At 46.0% G+C, this 13312-nt stretch overlaps 1 protein-coding gene across 1 annotated transcript in view; it reads left to right on the top strand.

Moving 5' to 3' along the window:
* The first annotated feature begins 6868 nt into the window (after window positions 1–6868).
* The window catches only part of LOC127571570 (E3 ubiquitin-protein ligase Siah2-like), a 38229-nt gene continuing 31785 nt past the window's right edge, over window positions 6869–13312 (top strand). Inside the window, exon 1 of the mRNA XM_052018073.1 lies at window positions 6869–7544. Coding sequence (XP_051874033.1) covers window positions 7074–7544 — 471 coding nt within the window. The 5' untranslated portion in view covers window positions 6869–7073. The remainder of the gene's footprint in view (window positions 7545–13312) is intronic.

Genomic DNA, 13312 nt, shown 5'->3' with positions numbered 1-13312 from the left:
TTCAGTATGTGCTAAGTTCAGAGTGCATACTATGAGAGGCCCACGTCAGTAACTCTTTTCAAGATACTAGAAATAATGATTCAAATTAGCCATGGTTCTCTATTAAGCAAATGTCTGCAGTGGAGACAGCGTCTTTTCTGTGGCTTACTTCCACACAGGGAGGCTGATTCTGTCCAGATCTACACTGAAGCATTCATAGCAAACTTACAGGTAGCAGTTGGTCACATACTACAATTCTTAAAGGAGTACACAGTCCATATTAGATGGACCACATATTTTACAAGGGCGGCCTGGAGAGCAGTAAAATATTTGTCCATAAATAGTAAAAGTATGAATGAAGTCTCCAGCAGAAGATGTGCTGAGATAGAAGGTGAATCAGACAATATTATGAATGTGCAACTGGCAGTAGCTCTGGCTGTTACACATACCCTGTGATTCTGTCCAACAATGCATCCTAACCGCTCTCGTACAACAATGCAAAACTCCCCCAGTGTTGCATTAGAACATCAGCTCAGATCTCTGGATCACATTCCCATCTTCGTGGTAATGGTTCTCCACAGCATCATCCCGCCAATGAAATCTTCTCCAACCTTCTGTTCAATCCTAATTCTGACCTCTTGCTGATCATTGCCAGTTTAATCTCCTCAGTATTGCTCTCAATCCTACCACTGTTCAGCATCAGTTTGTGGCTACCTAAATCTTTCTCCAGCTCTGCACTGGGAAGACTAAAGTTATTTTGTCTGAAGCTTATGGCACGTAAATTCTAATGGCTGTCATGCAGCTCAACTTGATGACGATGATGAAAAAACACCGTGTTTATATGGTTTCTTTATATATCTCATCCCTTTAATAAAGGAAGTACTCTTGAACTGTAGTCACTATTGTGATGTACAAAATCAGGGACACAGCAAGGTCCTACAAAACAACAATGTGATAATAACTAGTTTTTTTAGTGATATTGATTGGCCACGATACCAGGGGCAATGCCCTGCTCTTTTTTAAAATAGTACTATACACTATTTTACATCCACCTGGAACAGCAAATGGAGCCTGGGCTTTAACATCTCATCTAAAAGGTTGGACCTCCGACAGTGCAGCACACTTTCAGTCCTTCACAGGAAAAATGTTTTTTTTACAGTTAATAAACAAGTAAGTTCCAGAAGAACTTTACCACTCTAGAGATTCAACCATCATCATTTTATTTCAGTAATCTATGCCATCAGGAAAATCATCATAGAATCTTTCGTTCAAGTCTCTGGGATTTGAACTCACAACCTTCTGAGGCTGGAACACTATCCAACAGCATGTATACTCAGTGTGCTGCTTGACCAAGTAGAGCTACAAACCCCACATCTGGTCTATTACAAAGAAAGTTTTCTTCCATCTTCCTGCTAACAACTACTTACATCCCTATCATACCCCAACTGAAGCATACCTCTGTTAATTCCAGACTCTTATCTCATCAAACAAGTTCCATCCAATATAAAAATCGCTTCAACTCTGTTCATATTGACATCCTCTGATTCCCTATCCGTTACTAAGCTGTTTACAAAATTTTAAAAAACGTGTTAACCTATCTCATCCCAGGCCGCAAACCTCCCTAGATCCATGGCTAGGTAAAAGGTTTTAAAAAATTCCAAAGGAACTAAATAATGAAGACCACAACAAGCTGTGGTTCAGAACTGTGGAACTGTAGGATGTGTTCTGCAGTTGATGGTAAGGAAGGACTTTACTTTCCAAATTACTTTTTCAGAAGCAACAGAAACAACATTAACCCATTCTGCTGTTAACAAATAGGTTTGGGTTGAATTTTATATGAAGAGTATATTGAGGGTGATCCCAAATCCACCAGTTTCTTGCCAGGCAGATTAGATTAAAATTTACCCAATATTCCAGTGGCCAATCGATGAAGAATACTCCCTAGAAATAAATAGTGGATGATCAAGGAGTTCCACAAATTACACACACAGAGAAAATCAGAGCCATTATTTCAATTCCTACCAGGCTATATGTCCTCGTCATTATCAGAGGAACACAAGGGACACTACCTCCCTCATGGATTCTCACTCAGACTGAATCCAGCTGCATATACCAGTCTGTTTAAACTTCAGACTGCTAGTTTGCCTGCCTCAATGCTTACCATATATCTAGTAATACCCATTCTACATTTCCAGATTCAATTTCTATGGCATACCCCATCAGTGATCCAGAACCACATTTCACTCCCCCATACACCCTTAAGTTCCAAAACATCCACTATCTCCTGTACTAAGCCCACACAGCTAACAGCTCCATTGTCACAGACTAATGCTGGTACTCCATCACAATCAAAATCCTCATTCACGGTGTCCTGGCCAAAGTATTTATTCTTCATGCAACATTGCTGTAGCAGAAGAATGGGCCATTTTCACACCTGAGATTTCACGCAGGATTCAGATTAGATTAGTTTACTGTCATATATACCAGGGTGCAATGAAATTCCTTGCTTGTGTGCTCACAGAGTAAACATATACATGGTAATAATAGATACTATTTGTGAGAGCTTGCTCCGTCCAAATTGACCACTGAGTTTCTTACAATACAACAAGCCTGCTCTTCAAAAGTACCTCATTAACTGTAAACTGCTTTGCTTTATTTAGATACAAGTGTTTCTTCTCCTTGCATTCTCTGACTGTTCACTGACAACAGATAGTTTATTCTCTCCACAGCTCTCAATTCCATCAAGGTCACTGCCCTGTTATCCAAAATCAAGAGGTGGTTAGCCTTGATCTATCTCCAACTTTACACCTGGAATGCTGAGGCCATTATCTTCCGGAGATACAGGAATGTGGCATCTTAATTCTGGTTATCATCTATCCTAGAAAATAAACAACATCTGTATACAGCTTCCAGATAATTTATTTCACCCTGTTACTTTCACCGCCTCTAGCACTGTGACTCAACCAGCATCAATCCTTGCCAGCCATTTTAATTCCCCTCCCCATTCCCACACTGACCTGTCTGCCCACGGTCTCCTCCACTGCCAGGGTGAGGCCAAAGGCAAACTAGAGGAACAGCACCTCACATTCTGCCTGGTTAGTCCACAACCCGATAGCACGAACATTCGATTCCCCAATTTCAGGTAACCTGCTCCCCTTTTATCTCTTTCTCTCTCCTTCTGGTCCACCCAGTTCCTCCTAAACACACCCAACCTTCAGCTCCCCCCCCCATCACCCTGTTTCTTTCCCTTCCTCTACCTGCTCCATCTGCACATTCCTCCCACACGTTCCTCCCACATGTTCCTCCCACACGTTCCACCTACACGTTCCTCCCACACGTTCCACCCACACGTTCCACCCACACGTTCCTCCCACACGTTCCTCCCACATGTTCCTCCCACACGTTCCACCTACACGTTCCTCCCACACGTTCCTCCCACATGTTCCTCCCACACGTTCCTCCCACACGTTCCACCCACACGTTCCACCCACACGTTCCTCCTACACGTTCCTCCTACACGTTCCACCTACACGTTCCTCCCACACGTTCCACCCACACGTTCCACCCACACGTTCCTCCTACACGTTCCTCCTACACGTTCTACCTACACGTTCCTCCTACACGTTCCACCTACACGTTCCTCCCACACGTTCCTCCCACACGTTCCTCCCACACGTTCCACCTACACGTTCCACCTACACGTTCCTCCCACACGTTCCTCCCACACGTTCCACCCACACGTTCCTCCTACACGTTCCTCCTACACGTTCCACCTACACGTTCCTCCCACACGTTCCACCCACACGTTCCACCCACACGTTCCTCCTACACGTTCCTCCTACACGTTCTACCTACACGTTCCTCCTACACGTTCCACCTACACGTTCCACCTACACGTTCCTCCCACACGTTCCTCCCACACGTTCCACCCACACGTTCCACCTACACGTTCCTCCCACACGTTCCTCCTACACGTTCCACCTACACGTTCCTCCCACACGTTCCTCCCACACGTTCCACCCACACGTTCCTCCTACACGTTCCACCTACACGTTCCACCTACACGTTCCCCCTACACGTTCCTCCTACACGTTCCTCCCACCTCTCCCCTCTGTTCCCATTTGTCCTCACCCCCACCTCCTTTATCTGGTTCCATGCTCCACCTTGCTCTCCTATTAGATTCCATCATCTGCGGCCCTTTGTCACCCCCACCTATCACCTCCCAGCCTCTGTCACTCTTCCCTCCTCCATCTGCCTATCACCCCTCCTCACCTGGATCCACCTATTGTTTGTCAGATCTGGACCCACCCCTTCCCCTCACCTCTTTATAGTAAGATAAGATTTCTTTATTAGTCACATACACATCGAAACACACAGTGAAATGCATCTTTTGCGTAGAGTGTTCTGGGGGCAGCCGGCAAGCGTCGCCACACTTCCGGCGCCAACGTAGCACGCCCACAACTTCCTAACCCGTATGTCTTTGGAATGTGGGGGGAAACCGGAGCACCCGGAGGAAACCCACGCTGACTATCTCCCCTCTGCCTTTCAGTCCGGATGAAGGATCTCGACCCGAAGCGTCGACTGTCCATTTTCCTCCACAGATGCTGCCTGACCTGCTGAGTTCCTCCAGCAGTTTATTTTTTGCTCATTCCTAGCAAACCGTGTAACTATTCTGCTTTGGGAATCATGTCTCCTCCTTTTTACCATTGGTGGAAACCATTTCTCCCTGGAGCTCTTTTCATTATTCCTGTTCCAAATTTTCTTATCTGAAGAGCATGTTGTCACCGGAAAAGACAAAGGACACGATTTGTGTTTTTAAGATCCTGTAGTAAGAATATAATGACAAGCTTGAGACACAAGAGATTCTGCAGATGCTGGAATCTGGAGCAACACACACAAAGTGCTGGAGAAACCCAGCAGGTCAGGCAGCATCTGTGGAGGGAAATAAACAGTCGACGTTTCGGGCCGAGACCCTTCATCAGGACTGGAGAGGAAAGAGGGCAGAAGCCAGAATAAGGTGGTCAGGGGAGGGGGAGGAGCACACACCAGCAGGTGAGTCCAGGTGAGAGGGGAAGGTAAGTTGGGGGGGGGGGGTGGGAGATGTAAGAAACTGAGAGGTGATCGGTGGAAGAGGCAAAGGGCTGAAGAAGGAGGAATCCGGTAGAAGAGGGCAGTGAACCATGGAATAAAGGGAAGGAGGTGGCGAATGACAAGATTGTTTGCCTTGTCCTGAGGATGAGCTGGCATTTAAATTTATAACTAATCTGCAAAAAAATTATTTTGGCAAACAATTGGTTTCTTTAACTAGGGCAATGTTGGAAGCAGTTTGTATCAGATTATTCAATTGTAACTTAGATCAATTCCTTTCAGGAGAATAAACCTTGGGATACAGTATGAAGGTAATGAGCTTGGTAGGAAAAATTCATCTTTGGATTCATAGTTCCAAAGCTCTCCATTGTGGCATTTATCTCACCCCATTTCTGAGTTAGTTGTTGACTAAATGATAAAGATCAATTGTTATGTCTGGTTGAGGAATCTATTATTATTCTGTCATTCAATGACAAGAGAACTAGGAGCACTTTGTGTCTTCATTCATCCCTCTTGAGGGTTGCTTCCAAACACCCAGAATCTGTTGGCAGTCAGCAGCCCCTTTGCAATCTCCCCTCTATAAGGCCAGAAGAGATGCTAAAGACATTAAGTACTGATTTTTGACACCTGTAGTTTTTTGCTTTTTGCCTGTATTTTAAATTTTAGAATATCCAAATCTCCACTAACCATGTCCTTAACCTGCACACCATCCTGTTCACAGACCACTCCTACGTTTGCTGACTCTTTGTTGGCTCCCAGTTAAGCAATACATTAATTTTAATATTCTAACCCTTGTCTGGCAATCCTTCCATGGCCTCTGATCTAAATGTCATGGGAACTCCATTTCTCTCCCAAATATTCCAGCATTCCCTGTTTTCATCTCTTTATGTGAGTCAGTTTTAATTCACAAACATTAACAGGCAACTCAAAGAAGGTTCACTAAGTTGATTCCTGAAGCTCAGTCCTGATAAAGGGTCTCGGCCTGAAACATCGTTCATTTCCCTCCATAGATGCTGCCTGACCTGCTGAGTTCCTCCAGCATTTTGCGTGTGTTGCTCCAGATTTCCAGCATCTGCAGAATCTCTTGTGCCTTCACAAAGTTGATTCCTGACAATGATGAAGTGATCAAGAGAGACGATTGAGTAGCTTGGGCCAAACCCAATTGAAGTTTAAAAGAATGAGGATCTTATTGAAACATATGTGATTCTGAAGGGGCTTGACAAGGTGAATGCTGAGAAGCTGTATACCCTCAAGAAATCTAGAGCTGGGAGTATGGTTTCAGAACTAAGGGATTGCCAGTTTAAGGTAGACAAGAGGTGGAATTTCTTTACTCAAAGAGTCGTACTCGGATTGAGATAATTTTTTGACTATATTGGAATCCGGATTTATGGGGAAACAAGCAGGAGAGTACACCCAAGGCCAAAATCAGCTCAGATCTGAAGTAACAAACAATCTGCTGGAGGAACACAGCAGGTCGAGCAGCAACTGTTGGGGGTGGGTGGGGAGGGAGGTGGATTGTTGACGTTCACCGACTAGTCCCGATGCAGGGTTTCAACCCGGAACGTCGACAATTTCAGATGCTGCTCGACCCGCTGAGTTCCTCCAGCAGATTGTTTGTTGCTCCACATTCCAGCGTCTGCAGTCTCTTGTGTGTGCCCGGCTCAAATCTTTATCTTACTTAATGGGGGGGGGGGCGCTTCAAGATCTATTGCCGCCTCTGTTACTGTATGTCCTCATGCCATAGGCGCTACATCAGTGCACATATGCAGTTGTTGAAAGCGGGAGGAGGAAGGAGTTGGGATTCACGTGATGCAGGGGCTTCCCTCCGGGGTGACGTCACGGCGCCGTGTAGCAAGGTTCTAGAACGCGGTGTAGCAATTTTCTTGTGTCTAAACATTCGGCGGTGCCTGGAGCTGGAGCTGGAGCCGGAGCGGCCGGGCCCGGGGTTGGGGGGTCGCGGGAGGGACACCCATGCCCTCGCCCGGCTTTCCTCCTGCCTGCCAGCCATGTCATCGGCCGGAGCGGGCAGCGGCGGCGGCAAAGCCGGCAAGCACACGGCTCCTTCGCCTGCCCCGAGCGGCCTGTCGGCGGCCGCCGCTGCAGCCGCCGCCGCCGCTTCCCCTTCGGCCTCCGCTGCTGCCGCTGCTACCGGCGCCGTGGGCGGCTGTGGGACGGCGGCGATTCTCGGCGCTGGGGTCTCGTCTCCCCCTCCACCGCTGCACCCTCACCAGGCGGCGGTGGCCGCTGCAGCAGCCGCCGCTGCCGCCGCCGCCCAGGAGCTAACCTCGCTCTTCGAGTGCCCTGTCTGCTTCGACTACGTGCTGCCGCCCATTCTGCAATGTCAAGCCGGCCATCTGGTGTGCAACACCTGTCGGCAAAAACTGACTTGTTGCCCCACCTGCCGTGGCTCCCTCACCCCCAGCATAAGGAACCTGGCAATGGAAAAAGTGGCTTCGGCCGTACTCTTCCCTTGTAAGGTAAGGCGACTCTTTCCATATCGGGCTGCGGTGACATTTTTCCCCGTTGTGTCTTCCTCTCGATAATAAGAGACTTGCACTTGCGTAGATCCTTTAAGAACGTCCCAATCATTGAAGTACTTTTCGATTGAAAGCAGAGCAAGCTTCCACAGACACCAGTGACTGTGTAATTTATTTTGGGAAGCATTGGTTTTGTGATTTCTAAATTGATCTGTTTACTCAGGATAACTCCCTTGCTCTTCAAAATAATGTTCTTGGGCTTTTACATTTATCCGAAGCCTCAATTTAATTTAAAAAAAGAAAACCGCATCTCCCACAGTGACAGCCTAGATTTTTGTGCCGGACTGGCATAGGATTTGAACCTTCCAACTCGATGGGAGGTGCCACGAAGTCTGCCTGAACTGACGTGGGTAAACGCGGTAACCTTTTGTACCACTGCCTGTGCTTTTAGATGTCTTCAGTAGCTTGTCACTAACTCTAGATATTTTACCAATGTAACAGGTGTAACGTCATGTAAATTCGAGGTGAAAGTAAGTCTTTAGCCCTCAAGATACTTTTGGCTGAGATTCCTTGGTGTGATTTGGAGAGGTGTGTTGCAAGGGAAAGCCTTTGCTGACTTTCATGGACTCTCTGGGCACAGTCTCCTGGCATGATTTGGCCTTCCCCAAGGTTGGGGTACCTTGGGATGATGAGCTTGTCCTCCTATAGACCATCAGTCTCTGCTCTGTTATTTATAAGAGATTTTATCAGTGGGGCATACAAACCATTTATACTCCTGTCCAAGCTACTAATGCCATTCTAAAGATCCAAGTGCAAACAAGAGGTTGAAGTTCCAGTGCAACATGGGCACTGTTGAAAATAGTCTTTTAGTAAAGCCATTGTCTGTCTTCAAGTAAATGTGAAAGATCCAATAGCAACATTATAAAGAATGGTATTGGGCATTATTGCCTGTATCATAGCTAATAGTTAATCTTCAATCAATATTACCAAAATACGTAATTGTCACATTGAGGGAATCCATACAAATAGAAAATTGGCTGTCATTTCAACATGTGCTTCATTGATAATAACATACTCTGTCCTGCAAAGGATGGGTAAGGTGCGATATAAATGTTTAGATATTCTGCTGCCGATTTGCATGTATGATGATTGCTTCGACAGGGAAGAAACTTTTTTTTTTCTTGATGCACTTGGAGGATCTGGCAACTTTCCAGTTTTGGTGATGTGCAGCTAATGATCCCAAGTCAGGTTAACGGAGGGAATCCCTAACATCAGGAGTGAGGAAAGATTAAATGGCAGTCAATAAGGTGGTGAAGAGGAAGGCTTTAGGATGGTCTTTGAAAAGACACATCATGGACAGCCATTTGTAGGTCTTTTTAATCTGTAAATTTATGCAGAGTGAGGAATACCATCAGCAATGGATAACAAGTGGATGTTGTCTTTGAAGAATTAGTCAAGGGCTGTGTTGGATGCTTACAGTTCAGGCCCACGAAGGTGCAATGGGAAAAGTATCTTTCCAATTGGTTTGTCATGTAGAAATTCTCTCTTCCTCTTTGCTAAGATTTGGAAATGAAATCTTATTAATAGCAGTCCCAAAGCAGACTATTGCAGATGCAGGAAAGACTCAGCAGTTCAGGCAGCAGCTGTGGAGAAAGAAACCTTTCATTCCATCAGTTAGCAGTTGCCTTCTGTGTGGTTTGGTATTGGTTTATTGGATTATTATTATTGTGACTTGTACTGAGATACAACGAAAAGCTTGTCTTACAAACCGATCATACAGATCAATTCATTACTCAGTGCAGTTACATTGAGTTAGTACAAAGTGCGTTGATGTAGTACAGGTAAAAACAGTAACAGAACAGAGTAAAGTGTCACAGCTACAGAGAAAGTGCAGTGCAATAAGGTGCAAGGTCACAACAAGTGATGTGAGGCCAGAGTCCATCTCATTGTATAAGGGAACCGTTCAATAATCTTATCACAGTGGGGTAGAAGCTGTCCTTAAGTCTGGTGGTACGTGCCCTCAGGCACCTGTATCTTCTACCCGATGGAAGAGGAGAGAAGAGAGAATGTCCTGGGTGGGTGGGGTCTTTGATTATGCTGGCTGCTACACCAAGACAACGAGAGGTAAAGACAGAGTCCAAGGAGGGGAGGCTGGTGTCCGTGATGCGCTGGGCTGTGTCCACAACTCTATGCAGCTTCTTGTGGTCCTGGGCAGAGCAGTTGCCGTACCAAGCTGTGCTACATCCGGATAGGATGCTTTCTATGGTGCATCTGTAAAAGTTGGTGAGAGTCAAAGGGGACAAACCAAATTTCTTTAGCCTCCTGAGGAAGTAGAGGCGCTGGTGAGCTTTCTTGGCCATGGCATCTACGTGATTTGACCAGGACAGGCTGTTGGTGATGTTCACTCCCAGGAACTTGAAGTTCTCAACCCTCTTGACCTCAGCACCATTGATGTAGACAGGTGCATGTACACTGCCCCCTTTCCTGAAGTCAATGACCAGCTCTTTTGTTTTGTTGACGTTAAGGGAAAGGTTGTTGTCATGACACCATTCCACTAAACTCCCTATCTCCTTCCTGTACTCCGACTCATCGCTGTTTGAGATACGGCCTACAACAGTGGTATCATCTGCAAACTTGTAGATGGAGTTAGAGCAGAATCTGGCAGCACAGTCATGAGTGTATAGGGAGTAGAGTAGAGGGCTGAGGACGCAGCCTTGTGGGGCACCAGTGTTGAGACTAATCGTGCCGGAGGTATTGCTGCCTATCCTCACTGATTGTGGTCTGTTTGTTAGAAAGTCAAGGATCCAGTTACAGAGGGAGGTGTTGAGTCCTAGGTCTCGGAGTTTGGTGGATTGTATTGAAGGTAGAGCTGTAGTCAATAAACAATAGTCTAACATATGTGTCTTTACTGTCCAGATGCTCCAGAGCTGAGTGTAGGGCCAGGGAGATGGCATCCACTGTAGACCTGTTTCGCCGATAGGCGAATTGCAATGGGTCCAGGTTGTCTGGTAGGCTGGAGTTGATGCGTGCCATGACCAACCTCTCAAAGCACTTCATGATGGTGGATGTCAGAGCCACTCGTCGGTAGTCATTGAGGCATGTTGCCTTGCTTTTCTTTGGTACCGGGATGATAGTGGTCCTCTTAAAACAGGAGGGAACCTGAGATTGAAGCAGGGAGAGGTTGAATATGTCCGCAAATACTTCTGCCAGCTGATCAGCACAAGATCTGAGCACGTGACCCGGGACACCATCTGGGCCAGGTGCTTTCCTCATGTTCACTCTCCGGAAGACTGATCTTACGTCCTCCACTGTGATCACAGGTTCAGCTGTGTTGGTGGCTGTCAGGGTGGATGGTGACAATCCACTTCCCTTTTGTTCAAAACGTGCATAGAATGCATTAAGTTCATCAGGAAGGGATGTGCTGTTATTAGCTATGCAGCCCGACTTCATCTTGTAGCCTGTTATGGCACGTAAGCCCTGCCATAACTGGCGGCTGGTCAGGGACTCTATTTTGAGTCGGTATTGCCTCTTGGCATCCCTGATAGCTTTCCGAAGGTCATACCTCGATTTCTTGTACAGATCAGGATCACCAGATTTGTGTGCAGCAGTCCTCTCCTTCAGTAGGGAGTGGATCTCCCGGTTCATCCATGGTTTCCTTTTTGGGAACACCTGTATTGTCTTGTTTGGTACACAGTCCTCCAGACACTTGCTGATAAAGTCCGTGATGGTGGTGAGATACTCATCAAGGCTGCATCACTGCATCAGATCTTTCGGTGTTGTCCCTTCTACAGTTCTGTGCAAAAATTGGGTAAAACTGTTAGTATAATAGTGGAGCTTGTAAATTATTTCTCTAAATGAATCATTATCTTTTTTTTAAAGCTGTAAAGCCCATTTCTAATGCACTTACAAGATCAAAGGGACTTCCTTTAGTGTGCAAATATCTATCAATCTCAGTGTTGAATATATACCACAGCCCTCATAGCCATTCCTAAATGTGAGCTGTTTATATTCATTGTTGGTGTAGCTTTGTTGGTGGGATTCAATTACATAAAAAGACCAGGGATACAATAGGTCTGGGATCCTTCATTTTCCATTTGGATATTGGGTGTACTGTAGACCAAAATCACAAACTAGATCTGAGGAGACAACCTCTGAGGAATATCAAGCAGAGCTCATTTTAACTGTGAATGTACCTCATCTCCTCTTCAAGCATCCGTCTGCTTATAGATGCAAGTTCCAGTGTCAGTTTTGAATGACCCTGACAGCTGTCCAGGGTCATATCTTCACTCAAGTATGGTCCTGCTTCATCTCTGCTGCGCCTTTGCTTTCTCCAGACCTGACAATTCCAACAGACTCCTTGTAGGCCTCTTTCTCTAATCTTTGTAAACTGAAGGTCATCCAGAACTCTGCTGTCCATGCTCTAACTCTCACCATGACCCATTCACTATTACTCCTATACTGTCCCATCTCAACTTGCCATCAGCTAAGCAATATATCCATTTTTAGGTGTTCGTCCTCTTCCGATCCCGCCATCGTCTTGCCCCACTCTGTCACTTTAATCTCTGCTCTATAATCCTCCAAGATATTTGTGCTCCAATTCTGGCCTTGTGATTATCCCTTGACACTTGGGTGTGTCCCCAGTTCTTCAGGCGTTCACTGTTTGGTCTGATTTCTTAGTCTGCTAAACACACCAGCTCTGCTTTCTTGCACCTATCATCTTCCAGTGGCCATACTGCCAAATGGTAATATAGGCAGCTAATTGTCTACAATCAGAGGTAAAATGTATGTGGAGTTCAGTGAAGTTGTATAAAGAATGTGCACATCTTTCCCTATCAACGCACACAATGCTGGAGGGAATCAGCAGACCCTCCAACCTTCCCTCCCCCTCTCACCCAGACTCGCCTATCACCTGCCTGCACGTGTTCCTCCCCTGACCTCCTTATTCCAGCTTCTGCCCTCTTCCTTTCCAGTCCTGACGAAAGGTCTTGACCCGAAACGTCGACTGTTTATTTCTCTCCATAGATGCTGCCTGACCTGCTGAATCCCTCCAGCATTTTGTGTGTGTGTGTTGCTCCAGATTCCAGCATCTGCAGAATCTCTTGTCTCTCAGATCTTTCCCTACCAAACTTTTATTCACTGTTCAGCTGAGGGAGAGATGAGGCAGCCACAGTGAGTCGGGAGCAGGCATTGTATGAGGTTTCAGATGGAGCTTGAGCCCTCTGGGGTCAGGCTGGGCTGTAGGTTCTCCACACATCAAATCTTACAGACAATGTGCTAGATTTCTCCATTACAATCCCCTAGGTCTTGTCCCACTGGTAGGACAGACCTATCAAACGTGGTGAGACAGATGTATAGGCAGGAAGGAATGGTCCTTAAGAGTCCTCAGTGTTGACTCTCAGCCCCTTGAAGTCTCATGCCATCAGGTCAAATATGGGTAAAGAACCTCCTTGATTTTACCTCCAAGATGAGGTTTTACACAGGTTTTGGGCCTCATTAAGTTATGGGATTAGAGCATAAGATATAGGAAGAGAATTAGGCCATTCAGCCCATCAAAGCTACTCCACCATTACTGCTTTAGAATCTTAACCCCAGAGCCTTGTGACTCGGGCGAGGCATTTATGCACTGAACCACATCTGACCAGAATGAATATTTCCCAAAGCAAGTATGTTTTGTACCATTTACAAAATAGACTGCAGTTACTTGTCCAGGTGTTCTTGTTTTTTTTTGCTGATGCAGGGTGTTGGCAGAGCAATCCCTGTTGTACCAA

The sequence above is a fragment of the Pristis pectinata genome, chromosome 6 (genome assembly GCF_009764475.1).
Source record: "Pristis pectinata isolate sPriPec2 chromosome 6, sPriPec2.1.pri, whole genome shotgun sequence".
NCBI classification, from domain to species: domain Eukaryota; kingdom Metazoa; phylum Chordata; class Chondrichthyes; order Rhinopristiformes; family Pristidae; genus Pristis; species Pristis pectinata.
Note: the sequence above shows the minus strand (reverse complement) of the source record. Positions and strands in the feature narration are given on the sequence as shown.